Raw genomic sequence first — 17886 nt, 5'->3', positions numbered from 1 at the left:
GAAAATGCTGTGAAGACATTTTTAATAATTATTCCATTAGATGTATGTATGTATGTATGTATGTATGTATGCATGTATGTATTCATGCATGTATGTATGTATGTATGTATGTATGTATGTATGTATGTATGTATGGTTCTTTCAGACAGGGTCTTACTATGTAGCTCTGGCTGTCCTGGAACTCACTATGTAGACCAGGCTAGCTTTGAACTCAGAGATTCACCTGCCTCTGTCTCTCAAGTGCTAAGATTAAAGGCATATGCCACTATGCCCAGCTGTGAAGACAGTTTTTGATGGCATTATGCTCTTCATCTTCTGAGCTATTCATCTTCTGATTAAATAATTCCAAATTGTTTTTATTTTACATTCCTTCCATATTGTTACAGTGAACATGATTTGGTCTTCTCAGGGTCCTTAGCAATGGATTACCATATCAAAGGGTGTGATATTTTATGGCTCATTATCAGATGCTAATTGAATTTTACATGGGGTGTACAAATTCACACCCTAAGCCAGCAATGTATGAAGGTGTTCTGTTTTCTCCCATTAATTTTGCCCTAATGTATTGTTGTCATTTAAGAAAATCTGTGCTAATCTGAGGCTGAAAGTGGCACGTTGTTTTGATTTGTGTTCCCTTGAATGTTAGTGAAGTTAAACTTCTTTTTTTCATGTTGTAGTACTTATTTTAACTTCTTCTTGGGTAAATTCTCAGTTGAGATAGGGCATTAGTGTTTCAAGACACACCTTTTCCTCTAGAGAGAGAGAGAGAGAGAGTGTGTGTGTGTGTGTGTGTGTGTGTGTGTGTGTGTGTGTGTGTGTGTGATTTTTTATTTTATGTGTATGAATGTTTTGCCTACATGTATGTCAATGCACCATGTTCGTGCCTCGTGCCTTCAGAGATCAGAATAGGGGATCAAATCCCTGGAACTGGAGTTGTGGATGGTTGTAGGCAACTAACTGTGTGCCTACTTAGAATTGAACCTACTGCTCTTAATGAAAGTAAGTGTTCTTAACCACTGAGCCATATTTCCAGCCCTGACTTTTATTTTATTTTATTTTTTGAGACAGCATTTTTCTGTGCATCCCTGACTATCCCAGAACTTACCATGTAGACCAGGCTGGCCTCAAATTCACAGAGCTCTACCTGTCTCTGCCTGCCTATACTGTGATTAAAGGTTTGTTCTTCCACACCTGGCTTCTGATTTTCTAGTTTTTAAGGCTCAGTCCTTCTTTTAAAGAACAGATAACCATTTTTCCTTTTAAAAGGTTCCCTTAGATTTAATTCTTTGAATATTTGGAACTTATTTTAGTGAATGATGTGAATGGAGCTCAAAGTCCGTCTTTCCAAAACTTGGACTACAAAAGTGAATTTTTCCCTTATGTCTGGCTTTATTTTTAGGAAAAGTCTTAAAGGTAAACAGATTAAATCACTCTTCAGTCATACAGTTGATGACTCTCTGTTTGAAAGCAAGCAGAGAGCTGAGTAACTACAGCATCCAGTCATCATGATCATCACTGTCTACTGTTGGAACCGATGAGACCTTGTTTGTACTAGTTCATGTTTGAATAAACATTTCACTCAATATTTTTTCTTGGCTTTTTACCAGTATCTTTGGCAAAACTCTGAATTGGTCGCTGGGGTCATTAAGAAAGATTTCTGAGTTGTAGCCCTTGTCAGCACTGCTGGAGCCTGCAGACTTGGGCATCAACACAATGGCTTAGCTGTAGGCACACGAAGCATGCTTTCTTCTAAGCAATACTCTGTAAGCATGTGCGAATCTCTGTTAACTTCTCTGTTTTGTCAGGAAGAAAATTCATATTAGGACATAGCTTAAGGGGACAAACTTTCATTTTAAGTTTATTTTATTGGTTGGAAGTTATTGTTTTATTAAAAATTCTTCTCCAAAGTCCATTTTGATTTGTATTTTTCCTTTCCTTTCCTTTCTTTCTTTCTTTCTTTCTTTCTTTCTTTCTTTCTTTCTTTTTTTTTGAGACATGGTCTCACCATATATCCTTGGATGGCATGGACCTTGCTAAGTAGATTTAAGTAGATTAGACTAGCCTTGAAATTGTAGAGGCCTGCCTGCTTTTGCCTCCCAAGTGCTGAGATTAAAGATGTACACTACCCCTGGCCCTGATTATATTTTGATTGGCATTTCTCCTGGAGAGGTCAAACAGCTTGCCTTGTGGCTACTGGTACTTGTATTTCTTTTGGAGTAAACCTAGTTAATATAGGGTTTATTATTGTTGTTGTTTTGTTTTGTTTTAGACATGTCTGTCTGTTGCTCAGGCTGGCTTTGACCTGCTAGTTGTCTTGCCTCAGCCTCCCGAGTGCTGGGATAGCAGACATGAGCCACTATACCGAGCTGCAAGTTCAATTTTGAAATATGGCATTTATCTGTACTGTAGTTGTATAAAATTAGCAAAATCATCTCAGTATCATTATTTGTGATATTTATACTGGGAAAAATATTTTGGCAATCGATTCACATTAGCCTGAAATCGTTGGCAAGTCCATAGCAGTTTCCTTGTCTTCTGCTTGCTCTTTGAAGGTTGGCTTTCACCCAAAAGCCTCTTCTCATGCACGCAGTCGTGATCTTAACTAGCCCTGTGACTTCTTTCCCCATCACATTCTGATTCTGTACCTGTCTCCTAGACCTGGCTGGAGAACACATATCCAACTGACTTTCAGACAACTGTGCTTGGATGTCCCACAGAATCTCAAAACCATCATACCCCAACGTTAGCTCATCTTCTTCATCTGTGACCTCCAAACCTGCTCCTCCACCAGCCTTCTCTCTGGGCTCAGAGTACCACTACTCACCCAGATATCCAATATCCAAGCTAGAGCCAGCAGCCTGTTGCCTTTGGTCTTTCCTACCACATTTTATGACAGTGAGCAGCTTCTTCTTCTTCTTCTTCTTCTTCTTCTTCTTCTTCTTCTTCTTCTTCTTCTTCTTCTTCTTCTTCTCCTCTTCCTCCTCCTCCCTCCTCCTCCTCCTCCTCTCCTCCTCCTCCTTTTTTTTTGAACCTGTCCAGTACCTTTTTCTCTATGGATTCTAGAACCATCCCATCTGGAGGTAATGCTTCTGCCAAGGAGTTCTGCAAGTGTTCAGGTGTGCAGCTTCCACCAATGTCTTAGGTCAAATCTGACCTCTTAAATTTACTTCTGCCTCTGGACAACCATGCATGCATACACTAAAACATGACAGACATAGGCTCTTATATGGCCAATAGAGAGTGATAAGGGGTAAGCACTGTATCTTTGTCTAATTATGTCTCATGAATAGACTGATGAAGAACGGTAACCTGGTAATTTAATTTTTAGATAAGGAAGTGGAAAACATTTGATAGCATTGAAGCTGTCTATCTTGAAAAATTGTCTGACCAGCAGGGTGTGGTAGCATAGGCCTATAATCCTGGCACTGGGGAAGAGGAGGTGGGGGATCAGGAGTTCAAAGCCAGTCTCAGCCACATAGTGAGTTCTGGGACAGATTGGATATCATGAGACCTTGTCAAAAAAGGAACAGAAACAAAGAAAGGAAGGAAGAAAGGGAGGCAGGAAGGAGCCTGACCTTAAGAAGGAAAAGTAGAACATGTTCGTAATCTTCTTTTTAAAATCAGATAATCCCTATTGTTACTTTCCTTTAAAAGTGAGACAGGGCTGGGCAGTGGTGCCACACACCTTTAATCCCAGCACTCAGGAGGCAAAGGCAGGCAGATCTCTGCAAGTTCGAGGCCTGCCTGGTCTATAAAGCAAGTTCCAGGACAGACAGTACTGTTACATAGAGAAATCCCGTCTCAAACACACACACACACACACACACACACACACACACACACACACACACACACACACGCAGAGAGAGAGAGAGAGAGAGAGAGAGAGAGAGAGAGAGAGGAAGATCTGGAGTTCAAGGCTATCCTAGGCTTCAAAATTGTATGTCTGTGTGCACTGTGCATGCCTGCTGCTCACAAAGGCCAGAAGAGGGTGTCAGGTCCCCCGAAACAGAAGTCAAAGATGCTTGTGAGCCAACATGTGGGTGCTGGGAATCAAACCCAGGTGTTTTTTTTTTTTTTTTTAAGATCAGCAACTGCTCTTTACCACTGAGCCATCTCTCCAGCCTCCCAAATGGAAATTTGAAACTCCGATAGTGCGATGGATAGTTGCTGCTGGATGCACAACTTAGCCTGTTAATTTTAGGATGGCTAACCATTCTGGGACGTGTGTCCACAGGCCATCCGGACAAGTAGGGATCTGTTTCACTTACAATTATGTGTTTTATTAAGCTGCAAGTCCTCATCTTTTCTGGCTTTCAATCTCTTTTTAATTCCTTTTTTCTGTTTCTGAAATGAAAATGTTAACTTTTGAGTTATAAAAGTAAAAGATGCTAACTATATAAGTATAAAGAATTTTTTTTTAAAGTAGCCTGGTGTGGAGATACATACCTTTAATCTCACACACTTGGAAGGTGAGACAGGATAATCAAGGGGAAGTTTGAGGCTAGCTTGGATTACATGAGACGCTGTCTCAACCCTTTCTCCCCAAAGAAAAAATACTCAGACTAGAAAGGTGGTTTAAGCTGGAAATCCCAGCACTTGGGAGGTTGAATCAAGAGTTCAAGGCCATCCCAGGAAGATCCTGTTTCAAAAAACCCAACCCAAAGCAGTTCTTCTAATAACATTAGTCAGAAACAAACATCATTATCACTGTGGTTATACTATCTTCAACAGTCTTTCTGAAGACCACTCGCATACATATATACACATGCATACCGCACACATGCATACATGTGTGGTGTGGTGTATGCACACACGTGTTTGAGTATCTATGCATGTGAGTATGGAGGCTATCAGAGGACATCAGGTGTCCCTCTGTGTCACTAAACCTGAAGTTGAGGTAGTCAGCAAGCCCCAATGATCCTACTGTTTCTGCCCCACACAGTATTGGGACTACAGGCTTGCATATGGTCATGCTTGGCTTTTCATGTGGGTGCTGGGGATCTGAACTCAGGTCCTCATGCTTTCACAGATGTGCTCTTACCCACTGAGTGCTCCCCAAGCTCCTGTATATACTTAAATGTGTATATACTTAAATGTGTTTTGCAAAAACAGAACTGAATTATCTCTTATTCACTAAAATTACCAGTGTATTCACTAAACTTTTCCTAACACTATGGTCATTATGTCATGGTCATCTCTCCACTCTCCTTTACATGTTTTTAGTTTTATTATTGTTTATTTTGGTACCGAGGTTAGATCACAGGGCCTTTGCAAGCATCTTACTGCTGAGTTTCACCCCCAGACCTCAGGCTCCTTTATTTTTGTTTTTATTTTTTATTTTTTGAGACTGGATCTCACTATGTAGCTCTGGCTGTCCTGGAACTCATTATATAGACCAGGCTGGCTTTGAAATCCACCTGCCTCTGCCTCCTGGGTGCTGGGAGTAAAGGCCTGCAACATTGCGCCCTGCCCTCAGCCTCTTGAGACAGGGTCTCACTGGGTAGCCCAGGCTGACCTGAGTATCTAATACTTCTACTTCAGCTTTCTAAGTGTTGGGATTTCCTGGCATGCACCACTGGGCCAGATGTATATTTGAACGTTTACCAATTGATCCATTCAGCAATAATTGGCCAAACCGCTACACATTTATAAATATTTTACTATATTAAGGTTGCAGTTCTGTCGTATTGGAATCGAGAGAGTCTTGGAGAATCTAGAATGTGTATGTCCTCCTGTGGACATGATCTTCATGCCTGTGTGGTTAATGTCCTCCTGTGTTTATTTGAGACCGGGTTGAGCCCCTTGATTCTCCCGGAGCACCTGGACACTTCCTAATTTCATCCCAAGGTATCTGTCCCTTCTGTCAGTGACAGTTTCTATTCCACCCTGAGTGACAGTTCTCTGCACTTGCAGGCTCCAATGTGGCTAGCTCTCCAGGGTATTGATCCCTTAGAGCATTTTGGGACCATTTGCTTCCAGTGGAAGCTAGGCCTTTGCATGCTTATCTGTGGTTCCTTTCCATTAATAATTTATCACCTTGACCCCTAAAGACATGCTCTCCAAATATGTGTTAATTGTCTCCTTCTCTCATCTTCCATTCTCAGGACAGCCATGGCACAACTTCTACCAGAGTTTTGGTTTTAGAGCCATCTGTGTATGGTGTTCTTTGGGACCATTTTTCTTTTTCTTTCTAACACAGGGTTTCTCTATGTAGCCCTGGCTGTCCAGGAACTTGCTCTGTAAACTAGGTTAGCTTTGAACTCAGAGATCCACTTGCCTCTGCCTCCAAGTGCTGATATTAAAGGCGGTGTCACCACCGCCTGGCTAGGGACCATTTTTCAATCAGCTTTTCTGTATCACTTCTCTCTTCACCCACTACCTTGCAGGCACAGAGAGTTGGCCCATGTGGGGTTCCATTTGTTGCTGGGACGAGGGATTGGGGTGTCATTTGACAGCTGCCCCTCCTCTACTAGTGACAAGTCAAGCATATGTCTCTGAAGCTTCACAGGAAGCTGTAACTGGTTGTACCGAATGCCTACCATCTGTCAGTCTCTTGCACGGGCTCTGTAGTTGTTATCTAGCATCGCATTTATTCTGAGTGGATGCTGGCTCTGTCTCTCTATTCTGCATTTGAAGAAGAATCTGGGATTTGGGAAAGTCAGCTTGCCCAGGATCCTACTATCTAGTAAGTAGTCACATTCAAGCCGAAGTCTTCTGATGCTGAAACCCTTTCCAAAATCTCAATTCATGCTCAAATCTTACAACCCACTGTACCTTAGAACTATAGCCCACTCTCTTCATTCTCTGCCTTACCCAGGTCTCCCACTCTTCTTGAGCTGTGTGAATGGTCCTTCATTGCTGTTATTCCTCTTCGTTCATCTTTTGTTTTCTCCTTTATTCCATTTCTCCATCCCCCCTTCCTCCTCCTCCTCTTCTTCCCTTTTTTAAATATAAAAGTCACATTGTTTTAATGAACTCACAAGTAAAAACATCACACAGTAAATTTAGTGTAGGAGTGGCTTCTTCTTCCTCTTTCTTTCCATTTTCATTTTATGTGTATGTGTATTTTGCATGTATGAATGGGTACCACATGCCTTCAGTACCCAAGGAGACCTGAAGAGGGGACTGGATTCTCTGGGTCTAGAGTTCAAGGATGGTTGTGAGCCTCCATGTGGTTGCTGAGAACCAAAACCCAGGTCCTCTGTAAGAGCAGACAGTGTTCTTAACAGCTGAACCATGTTTGCTGTTGTTTTGTTTTTGAGACAGGGTCTCTCTGTGTAGCCCTAGTTGTCCTAGAACTTGCTATGTAGACCAGGCTGGCTTTGAACTCACAGAGACCTGTCTGCCTTTGCTTCCAGAGTGCTGTGATGAAAGGCGTGCACTGCCATGCCTGGCTCTTCACCTCTCTTTTTGACAGCACTGTGTATTGTAATGCACACTGGGTTTCAATTTGTCATCTCTTGCCTCAGCCTTCCTACTTCTGGGATTACAGATTCTGCTTCCCACTATGCCTACCTATTGTCATTGTTGTAGTCTTCGTCACTCATCATCATCATCATCATCATCATCATCATCATCACTGTGGGCATCTAACCCAGCTCTTTGGGTTTATTAGGCCAATACTTCACCATTGAGCTAATCCTCCAGCCTTCATTACTTTATTAAAAACCACAAATTGATTATATTACTCTCCCCATTAAAAAAAAAATCTCTGCAGTTCTATTCTTTATCCTGTGGGATAAAGACTACATTTCCTGGCATGGCAGAGCACACTTCACATAGAGGGCACATCTCCATGTCTCTGGCCTTTCCTCTACTCACTTGCTTGGCCCAGAAGCTTTTGCCCTTCTGGGCATCAGCCACCATGGTCCTTAGGCCTGAATATGGCTCCTCTCTTCACGTCTTTCCTACCTTTCTCCTTGAAACACCCTAACTGGCAAACTTTATTCCTCAGAGCTGCTATGGGGTGGGGATATAGCTCAGTTGGTAGAACACTTGCCTAGCTTATGCAGGGTGCTGATTTCAATCCCTGGTACTTCCCTGCCACTCTCAAAAGATGCTGCAACCCCTGTAGGTATGGCTGGACCATCCTCTGTGCCCACTTCCATCTCCTAGTTCAAGACTGCTGGTCTCTGAACGAATGCTTGTCTTCCTCATTCTAGTGGGAGCCTGTGGGGTCAGTGATGTGTTCAGCACGGTGCCTTTGCACAGTAGGTGATGGATTCCTGCCACCTTGCTTTTCCCAGAATGCCTGTGGTGCTTGAGACCTTCAGATGCCCATGACTTTCTTTTGCCCCCATTCACTTTCTTATTCTTGTGTTTGCCCATGTTACTCTTGGTGACAGAGCTGTCTGTCTCTGAGCCAAAGTGTTTGTGGTTTCTTTGTTCTCTTACCATTACTGTTCCCAGGGTGCTCGAAACTTTCTGTACAGGAGGAAGAGCCCCACTCCTCAGTTGTCCTCACTGTCAATGGAGCGTCCTCTCATCAAACTGGGCTAGTTATTTCCCAACGTGAGGCCTGAACCACTGGCATCAGAGTGACTCCTGCTTGTTTGAAACGCAGGGTGTTGGGACATGTCCCGATTTTTTACCAAGTTAGAATTGCTGGGCCTGAGGAGACCTTCACTGTCAACAGGTCTCCAAGCAGTTCCAGTAGGCTTTGTGAATTGTTGCAGATTAGCGAACCCAGCAATGTTCAGAAAGAACAGAAAGTTTCCTGACTGCTCCATAGTGGACAACTTGAGTAAGATTGGAGTTTGCTGCAAAGCAAATGCCACCTCTTGGGGAGTCTCAGGACAGTCAGCTTATCACCAGGCTACCCAGTGTCCACTAGAGAGGCCTTTGTACTCCTGTCATACAGTAGTCTTTCTAGCAGTTCTTCAGTGTGGGCTTCCTACTTCATCACTTTCTTTCCCATTTTTGTAAGTGGGGTGTTCCCCTGTGGTGACATTTGGTGGGTGCTCAGTGTTGCTGCTCTGCTTTGTCCCGTGCTCTGCATGTGACTGCTTCTGCTTCTTGGTGTGTGTCTCTGACAGCCCATCTCCTCCCTGTCACCCTGCAGGGGGTGTCCTCTACACTGCCACTGTGAAAAACTTCCTGGGGACGGAACCGATTATCTCCCGAGCTGTGGGTCGTGCTGAGGACTGGATTCGAACAGAGACCTTGTCATCCTGGCTTAATGGTGGGGAGAGGGACAGGGTCCCCTGTGACACGGATGGGGTGGAGGCTGGGTAGCCCCAGGCTATGTCTGAAGATCTGAGGTCATTGGTTTCTTCAGCCCCAGCCTTTGTCGCAGCTATGGTCCTGACCCCAGCTGAGTGGGGGGATGAAGATGGAGACGACGAAATCTTCTTTTTCTTCACGGAGACCTCCCGAGTGTTGAACTCATATGAGCGCATCAAGGTCCCACGGGTGGCCCGAGTGTGTGCGGTGAGATCCTCTGTCCTGGCTGTCTGTCATCTGCAGGTGTTTGTCCTTCTGTCTTCTCCTTTCTGGGTCTGCTTTGCCCATCTCCTCTGTCTGCTTTGTTCTCTATGTAGGCTTCTTTCATGGGAGCTTGAGGAATGCGAGGGAGAGGTCTCTGTCTCTACCCCCACACTTACCCTTGTGACACATTTACATTAGAAGTTCAAGGCAGGAGCTAATGATGGACCCAGGTTCAAGTCCTACCCCACCTCTTCCAGCCTCTGTGATCTAGTTTATTCTTTAGCACCTTTGAAACACATACGTAGAATTTACATAATAACCGATGTCAACCTGTAAGTGTTTTAAAGAGTAAACGAGGTCACAGTTCTTTGTAAGTACTCAGCTGACTTTGTCACTGTCCATGTCACATATCCATCATGCCCCTGTCCACCTCTGCATCTATTATCCCCAGTTTCTCATACTGTATGTCTGTTTTTCCACTTCTGCCCGTCTGTGTCCTCACCTGGCCACATTGTCTGTGAAGTCAGGGAGGAGACTAGAGGCCTGGCCTACACCTGTTTTGCCTAATATTGGTCCTTCTGAAGAGTGTTTCCCATGTTCTTGTCACCCCAGGGGGACCTTGGGGGCCGGAAGACCCTTCAGCAGAGATGGACAACGTTTCTAAAGGCTGACCTGCTGTGTCCAGGGCCTGAGCATGGCCAGGCCTCCGGGGTCCTGCAGGATATGACCGAGCTTCGACCTCAGCCTAGAGCGGGGACTCCCATCTTTTACGGCATCTTTTCCTCTCAGTGGTGAGGGGGTCCTGGTGCGGGCGAGAGGGACAGGGTGGGAGGTCCATGGAGTCAGTGTGGTCAATGCAGGCGGACTCTCTCTCCCTCAGCTGCATGGCTCCTATGCGTTTCTCAGGGATCATCTCATTTGATAAGGGATGAGTTGCTGTCACCTAGCCCTCTCCAGATCCCTGGCTCCAACCTGTGACTCCTCCAGGGAAGGAGCTGCCATCTCTGCTGTATGTGCCTTCCGACCCCAGGATATCCGGGCAGTGCTGAATGGTCCCTTTAGAGAGCTAAAACATGACTGCAATAGGGGACTACCTGTCATGGACAACGAGGTGCCCCAGCCCAGACCTGGAGAGGTGAGGCAGTGGGGCAGGTCTTCATCTCAGGCCTGGGTTTTAAAGCCCCTTGTCACAAAGGGCAAGTGTTGTGCTAAACACCCCTGACACTTCCTGTTCCCTGAGAAACATTGTCACCCAGTCCTGTCTCCTTTAGTGTATCACCAACAACATGAAGCTCCAGCAGTTTGGGTCCTCACTCTCCCTGCCTGACCGTGTCCTCACCTTCATCAGAGACCACCCGCTCATGGACAGGCCCGTGTTTCCAGCTGACGGCCGCCCCCTGCTGGTCACTACAGATACAGCGTATCTCAGAGTTGTGGCCCACAGGGTGACCAGCCTCTCAGGGAAAGAATATGATGTGCTCTACCTGGGGACAGGTATATTTAAACATCAAGCAAGTCACCTGCATAGTGCATACTGTCATTAAAGAGCAGTCCCCTGTGACCTGCTAGAATCTGAGTCCCAGGCCCAGTGCCAATTATACCATTTTCTTGCCCTTTGCCTGCCTTCTAGAGGATGGACACATCCACCGGGCTGTGCGCATTGGAGCTCAGCTCAGTGTCCTGGAAGATCTGGCCTTGTTCCCAGAGCCACAGCCGGTGGAGAGCATGAAACTGTACCGTGTGAGTTGCGTATTTGAGGAGCCAGGTGGGGAGAACTGAGTCTGAGGCCAGTTCTGAGCTGGTCTGGAAGATGTGGCTTGCTTTCTCTCCTGGCTCTTTTCTGTAGGGTTGGCTCCTGGTGGGCTCCAATACTGAGGTGACACAAGTGAACACCAGCAACTGTGGCCGTCTCCAGAGCTGCTCCGAGTGCATCCTGGCCCAGGACCCTGTGTGTGCCTGGAGCTTCCGGCTTGATGCTTGTGTGGCCCATGCAGGAGAGCATCGTGGGTGAGTGGGGCTGCTTTGCTTTGGACCCATGCCTGCCCTCTGTGGCTCCGCCCCTCCCATATGCCTGCCTCATCTGCTAATGCCACCCTGTCTGTGTGTGCCTTCTTGTTGTTTAGTGTCTGCAGCACTTGCCTGTCCGTCTGTCAGCCCATATTAGATTGTCTGTCTGTGTGGTGCTGCCTCATTAATGCTAGACTTGCCCTGACAGTGGGACTGAGTCTGTCAGCTGGTGACAAATGGGCAATGGGGCTGACATATCTCTAGGAGACATTTCTCAGCTTTCATCTTACCAGATGCTCTCACAGAGTTCTCACAGTTGCCCTTCCTCTCCTTGCTGGAATTTCTCTCTCTTGCCTTTGTAGTCTCTTCTCTGCTGATCGCTGTCTCCTCCCCCAGCCACGGAACATCAGTGTTGCTCAGGGTTTAGTCCTAGACTTCTCTTTTACACTCTGCTTAGGTGATTTCATTCCTGCGATTGTCATAAACATGTCTCTAGCAGAGCTGCTGCAGAGCAGGCTTTCTTTTTTTAGGCCACAAACCAGCTCCTAAATCACGAAACGGAGACTTATTATTAGTTATGAATGCTTGACCTTATCTTATGCTTGTCCCCTTAGCTCTTACAACTTAAATCATCCTGTGTCCTCTTCATCTAGGTTTTGCCTCTCTCTCCCTCCCTTCCTCCTCTTTCTCTGCTTCCCATGTCTGTCTGGAGGGTACCTGGCTTCTGGCCCCAGGCGTGCCCCTCTCTTTCTCGTTCTCTCCTCTCTTGAGCCTAGATTTCTCCTCCTACTTATCCTCACTGCCTGCCAGCCGCACGCATCCCTCTCCTGACTAGCCATTGGCATTCAGCTTTTTAGTGGACCAATCAGGTATCTTAGGCGGACAAGGTGAAACAAATGCAGCACATCCTCACATCATTAAATGTCAGCAAATGCAGCACAGACAAATGTAACGCACCTTTACACAGTTAGTGTAATATTTGCAGCATAAGCAAATGTGGCATCTTTACATAGTTAAAGTGGTGCCCCATGCAAACCTGTACTTCCCACTCATCCACAGTGCTTCACAAGCATCCCAGACACATCCAGCCTAAGCATGCACCATGCTTTCCTCTTCCCTCACACGCACATCTCAGGAAATGACTGCTGTCCCTCCAGGTGCTCTCACCAGACATTATGCACATTGCACGGTGATTGATGGACTCTAGACCCAGAGTGTATCATTGCTCTACTGGCTTCCTCCACTTCCACTGCCATAATGTGTCCGTATGATGTGTTATGATGTGTGTGTGTGTGTGTGTGTGTGTGTGTGTGTGTGTGTGTGTGTGTGTGTGTGTCTGAGTATGAGGATCAGTAAGTATACGTTATTGCTGCTGCATATGTGTGGAGATTAGAGGACAACCTCGGGTACTGGTCTTCACCTTCCAGTCTGACACAAGGTCTGTCTTGTGGTTCACTATTGTGTGTTCAAGCTAGCTTCCTGCAAGCTCCCATTTCTGTCTCTTCCTTCTCCTCCTCCTCCTCCTCCTCCTCCTCCTCCTCCTCCTCCTCCTCCTCCTCAGTCAGCAGGGTGCATTGCCTGCAAGCTCCCAGTTCTGTCTCTTCCTCCTCCTCTTCCTCCTCCTCCTCCTCCTCCTCCTCCTCCTTCTCAGCCAGCAGGGGTGCAACTGCCTACAAGGTCCCAGTCCTGTCTCCTCCTCCTCAGTCAGCAGGGGTGCAGTGGGATCCCTGGGATGATAGAGACCTTCCTTCTATGACCAACTTTTATGTATATTCTGGGGATCAAACTCATTCCGCCAGGTTTGTTTCATCCACTGAGCCGCCCTCCAGCCCAGTCGCTTCTCACTGGGCTGCTTTTCAACCTCCTCACTGACCTTCTCTGGCTCACTTAGGGCTCCACCACCCATTTGCCTCTTAGCAGTGACTTTTAAAATATGCCATATGGAAGCCACCCTCTGACATCTCACTCCCCTGAACATTTCAGTCTGGCTCTCTATCCCATAAAGACTCACCTAAAAACATTTTATTCTTGGAAATTTTTAACGTATTCAAAAGTAGAGAGACTAACATGAGAAATTTCCATATACCTACCTCTTCCACCACTGATGCCTGGCCAACTCTATGTTTTTAACAACTTCACCCCCAGTTATTTTGAAGCAAATCTTAGATCTTGTATCACTTTATCCATAAATCTTTGCGTTATCTCTAACATACAAGGGCACTTTAAAGGGTAGGGGATGCTGGAGAGATGGCTCAGCAGTTGAGAGCTCAGGCTCAATTCTCAGCACCTGCGTGATGGCTCCCAGTTCCAGGGGCTCCAGGGCCCTCTCTTGGAAGCTGCCTGAGGAATGACACCTGAGATTGTCCTCGGACCTCCCCGTGTGTGCACACAATGTGAATGTTCACTTGTGTGCACACACAAACATAAACATATACATATACACATGCAAAATAAATAGCCACGCTACATAATGAGTAATACTACCTACTGTAGTCATGCCCAATTTTTTCTTTTTTGGGGGGGAGGGGGGAGGAGGTTTCGAGACAGGGTTTCTCAGTGTAGCTTTGGAACCTGTCCTGGAATTTCCTCTGTAGACCAAGCTGGCCTGAACTCACAGAGATCCTCCTGCCTTTGCCTCCCCAGTGCTGGGATTAAAGGCACCACCCAGCTCATACCCAATTCTTAATTTCTTAGTGTTATCAAATATCCTGTCAATGTTTCGGTTTTCTCATTTGCAGAAACAGCCTGTATAAATCAAGATTCAAATAATATCATCGATCCTAATAGGCTTATGTTTCATAAATATCTCTCAATTTGTCAAAAAAAAAAAAATGAGACGAGGTTTTAATCTATAGCCCGGACTGGGCTACAGTCCACTCTAAATAACCAAGCTAGAACTCACTCTATATAACCTGGGCTGGCCTCAAATTCATATTGATCTTTCCTGCCTCATCCTCCCCCCACACTGAGATTACAGACATCATGATTCATGCTTGGTGCTAACCTAGGGTCTGTGCATGGTGGGCAGGCATCCTTCCCCGAACAAAATTTTCAGCTGTTAATCTTTAATATGGATTCCCCCAATGGAGTATTATTTTTTGCCAGCTGTTTGAAGAATACTTTTTCAAAGCAACACTGAGATTTCCTGTTTTGAAGCCCTGTGGTATACCACTAGTCTGGCCTCACACCCAGCCTTTTCCATGGGGCTGGAGGTTTAAGCTTAAGACCTCATTGCCTAACCAGCATTCCCACCTACTGAGTCATCTCCCTGGACCTCTCAGGTCTAAATAAGAGAGATCTTGTAGTTCTGGACAGCCAGTCTCACTTGTTAGGACATTTCTCTTCCTTTTAGGGCATACCCACCAAACGCCTTTCCAGCAGATTGTCTGCTAGGAATATGTATAGAATTGGACAGGGCAAATACCTCAAGGAACATAAGGTGTATTAAGGAAAGATTTGGTGGTGGGGAGAATGCTAATTCCAGGGCGATTTGTAAGATGGTGGGCTGTGTAGTGAATGAGTACTGTGATAACTGAGTACTGTGGTACCTCAAGGTTCTCAGGAGGATGCAGGCACATGTGAACTCTATATTTACCAGACGTTCTCTTCTTTGTAGGATGGTCCAAGACATAGAGTCAGCGGATGTCTCCTCTTTGTGTCCGAAAGAGCCTGGAGGTATGTATGGATCACTGAAATGTGGGTAGAATATACAGAAAGAGGCTAGGAAGTTGTTCACTTTTGACTTAATCAAAAAACCTGGACCCGTGAAGACAGGGCATCCAGGGATGCAGGGCTTTCCTTCTTTGGGAATCCTTTTTGGCAATGTCCCTACAACTCCGTCTCATATCTGACATCTCTCCATATGCTCCCTTATCCTTGTAACCTCCTATCTCTGTGCCTGTGCCTTCTCTCTACAGAACACCCGGTAGTGTTTGAAGTTCCAGTGGCTACCAAGGGCCACGTGGTCCTGCCATGTTCCCCCAGCTCCGCGTGGGCATCCTGTGTATGGCACCAACCCGGTGGAGTAACTGCACTCACTCCCCGAAGGGATGGACTAGAGGTGGTGGTGACCCCCGGGGCCATGGGTGCTTATGCTTGTGAGTGTCAGGAGGGTGGAGCGGCCCGTGTGGTGGCTGCTTACAGCTTGGTGTGGGGCAGCCAGGGGGGATCCTCAAACCGGGCCCATACAGTGGTGGGGGCTGGACTGGTTGGCTTTTTCCTGGGGGTACTTGCAGCATCCCTTACTCTTCTCCTGATTGGTCGCCGTCAGCAGCGTCGGCGACAGAGGGAACTTTTAGCTAGAGATAAGGTGGGCTTAGACCTGGGGGCTCCACCTTCTGGGACCACAAGCTACAGCCAAGACCCTCCCTCGCCTTCTCCTGAAGATGAACGGCTGCCCCTGGCCCTGGCCAAGAGGGGCAGTGGTTTTGGTGGTTTTCCCCCACCCTTCCTGCTAGATTCTTGCTCAAGCCCCGCCCATATCCGCCTCACTGGAGCTCCTTTAGCCACTTGTGATGAGACATCCATCTAGAGCCAGGAAAATGACTGCCAGCCCATGAGCAATGCCTGGAACTAGCACCTACCACGATCAGGGTTACTGGACTTGGGAGATGAACATGGCTGCTCAGTTCTCTTGGAGTCTGGGTGATCACTTGGAGGTCTGTGTCTGTCCTCTGGACCTGGATAAGCTGAGGGCCAGACCTTTGCCTGAATCCTGTGAGAGATCAATCCGTGATACTTCTGCCATAGCCCCCGATCTTGGGCCCAGTAGTTGTGGGAAGGAGCAAAGACATAGCTCTGACTTGCTTTATGGTGGGCCCTGGACAGAAGGAAGCACCACACCATAGAGGTAGTTAGGGCTGGTGTATACTGCGTCTTTGTGGTGGCTGTATGATTTTCCAGTTTGCTAACTGGGGAGTGCATGATCCCCTGACTGCCTTGAGATCTCTCCTTTCTCAGTTTCCCTTTGTTCCTGGAAGAGTGTGTGTCTGTACACTGGTGTGCCTAGAAGACCTGTCCATATGTGCATGAATGGCAGGGCCGGTGCCTGGGTGCTTTGGGGGCGTAAGAGGGGAAGGTTGGAATGGGGGACATTGCCCATACAACTTTATCCTCTGTAGCCAGTGAGGGAAACCACACCCCCATCACCCCACAGAGTGTCTCTGACTTTGAACAAAGTTCCCAAAGTGACCTTCTTGGTGGGAAGGACAGCCGGATATGTGGCACCCATCCTTCTCCCTGTCTTTACCCTCTGGCTGCTACCACTGCCAGGCCACTGCTGTGCTTTCCCTGGCTAGAGTGGAGACTGAGCCCTCTTTCCTTGGCTGTCCTTTAAAATTAACTTCACAACATTCTAAATATTGGGGGATGACAAAAGGAGCCCAGAAATGTGTATTGGGAATACAAGCAGGTTAAAGGTAGATTTGCCTCAGTGACTTTCACCCTTGCCCTAAAGCAGGAGTCCCCCAACGGGCTCAGGGACTCCCAGAAATTGTATGCAAAATGTCTGTCCACATGTGTCTATTTGGGGGTTGTAATGGCTTTCATCAGAGCTTAAGGCCTTAATGAGGTTAAAGGACCACTGCCCATAGTCGCCACTTGTGGAGGAGGTGCTGCTCTGTGGCAGGTGCTCCCTGCCCAGCTGCCTGTGGCCAGACCCTGGACATGTTGCTGCTGGAGATCTAACATCTATCCAGTCATTGGCTCTGCTGCACGCGCTTGAAGACACCTCGTTTCTTGCTTTGTAATCCCCGTGTGCTCTGCTCAGTCCTGGTCTTGGCCTGTGAATGTGCCTCGCCCATCCCTGGTGAGGGACCTCAGACTCCAGTGGTGATGCAGCCCTTTCCAGTTGACATTTTCTGCTCTACTTTCCTTGACAGCAGCCTGTGAACTACTCAAGAGTCCCCTTGGGTTTGGAGTTATCAGTGGGTTTGCATGGGATCTTTGACCCATAGGGACGTTGGTTTATTCATCTGTAAAGTGGGGATATACCTACCTCAGGGTTGCTGCAAGGACCAAATGAGGAAATGTATAAACAATAAAGCATTGCCTATAGCAGTAGATGTTGTTTTTGTAACTATTGCTTTATTACACCATCATAGCTTAACCGCACGATAATCATGACAAATGCAGTCACTGTGAGCCCCATGCAATAGAAGATGGGCCATCCTTTCCCAGACACCTGGTGTTGGATCATTTCTGGATGGGTCTTAGCCACTCATATCTCAGTTTTAGTCAGATCTGTGGTTTATTTTTTTTTTTTTTAATGGTGTGTATATGTGTGTGTTGCTGTAGATACCTCCAGAGGCCAGAAGAGGGCGTTAGATCCCTGGAGTTAAAGTTACAGGCAGTTGTGAGGTATTTGATGTAGGTGTTGGGAACTGAACTCAGGCCTTCTGGAAGAGTAGCAAGTGCTTTAATTGCTGAACCATCCTTCCAGCTCTCTAATCT

General features: G+C 46.5%; 1 protein-coding gene across 1 annotated transcript in view; it reads left to right on the top strand.

Annotated features, from left to right (window-relative positions):
- The window catches only part of Sema4f (ssemaphorin 4F), a 36063-nt gene extending 18573 nt beyond the window's left edge, over positions 1 to 17490 (top strand). The window contains exons 12-20 of the mRNA XM_035449048.1: positions 9065 to 9184; positions 9281 to 9432; positions 10042 to 10220; positions 10417 to 10564; positions 10701 to 10923; positions 11060 to 11169; positions 11276 to 11436; positions 15053 to 15111; positions 15354 to 17490. Coding sequence (XP_035304939.1) covers positions 9065 to 9184; positions 9281 to 9432; positions 10042 to 10220; positions 10417 to 10564; positions 10701 to 10923; positions 11060 to 11169; positions 11276 to 11436; positions 15053 to 15111; positions 15354 to 15967 — 1766 coding nt within the window. The 3' untranslated portion in view covers positions 15968 to 17490. The remainder of the gene's footprint in view (positions 1 to 9064; positions 9185 to 9280; positions 9433 to 10041; positions 10221 to 10416; positions 10565 to 10700; positions 10924 to 11059; positions 11170 to 11275; positions 11437 to 15052; positions 15112 to 15353) is intronic.
- Positions 17491 to 17886: the final 396 nt, after the last annotated feature.

This window comes from Cricetulus griseus, chromosome 8, assembly GCF_003668045.3.
Source record: "Cricetulus griseus strain 17A/GY chromosome 8, alternate assembly CriGri-PICRH-1.0, whole genome shotgun sequence".
NCBI classification, from domain to species: Eukaryota; Metazoa; Chordata; class Mammalia; order Rodentia; family Cricetidae; genus Cricetulus; species Cricetulus griseus.
This window is presented reverse-complemented; position numbering and strand designations above follow the sequence as displayed.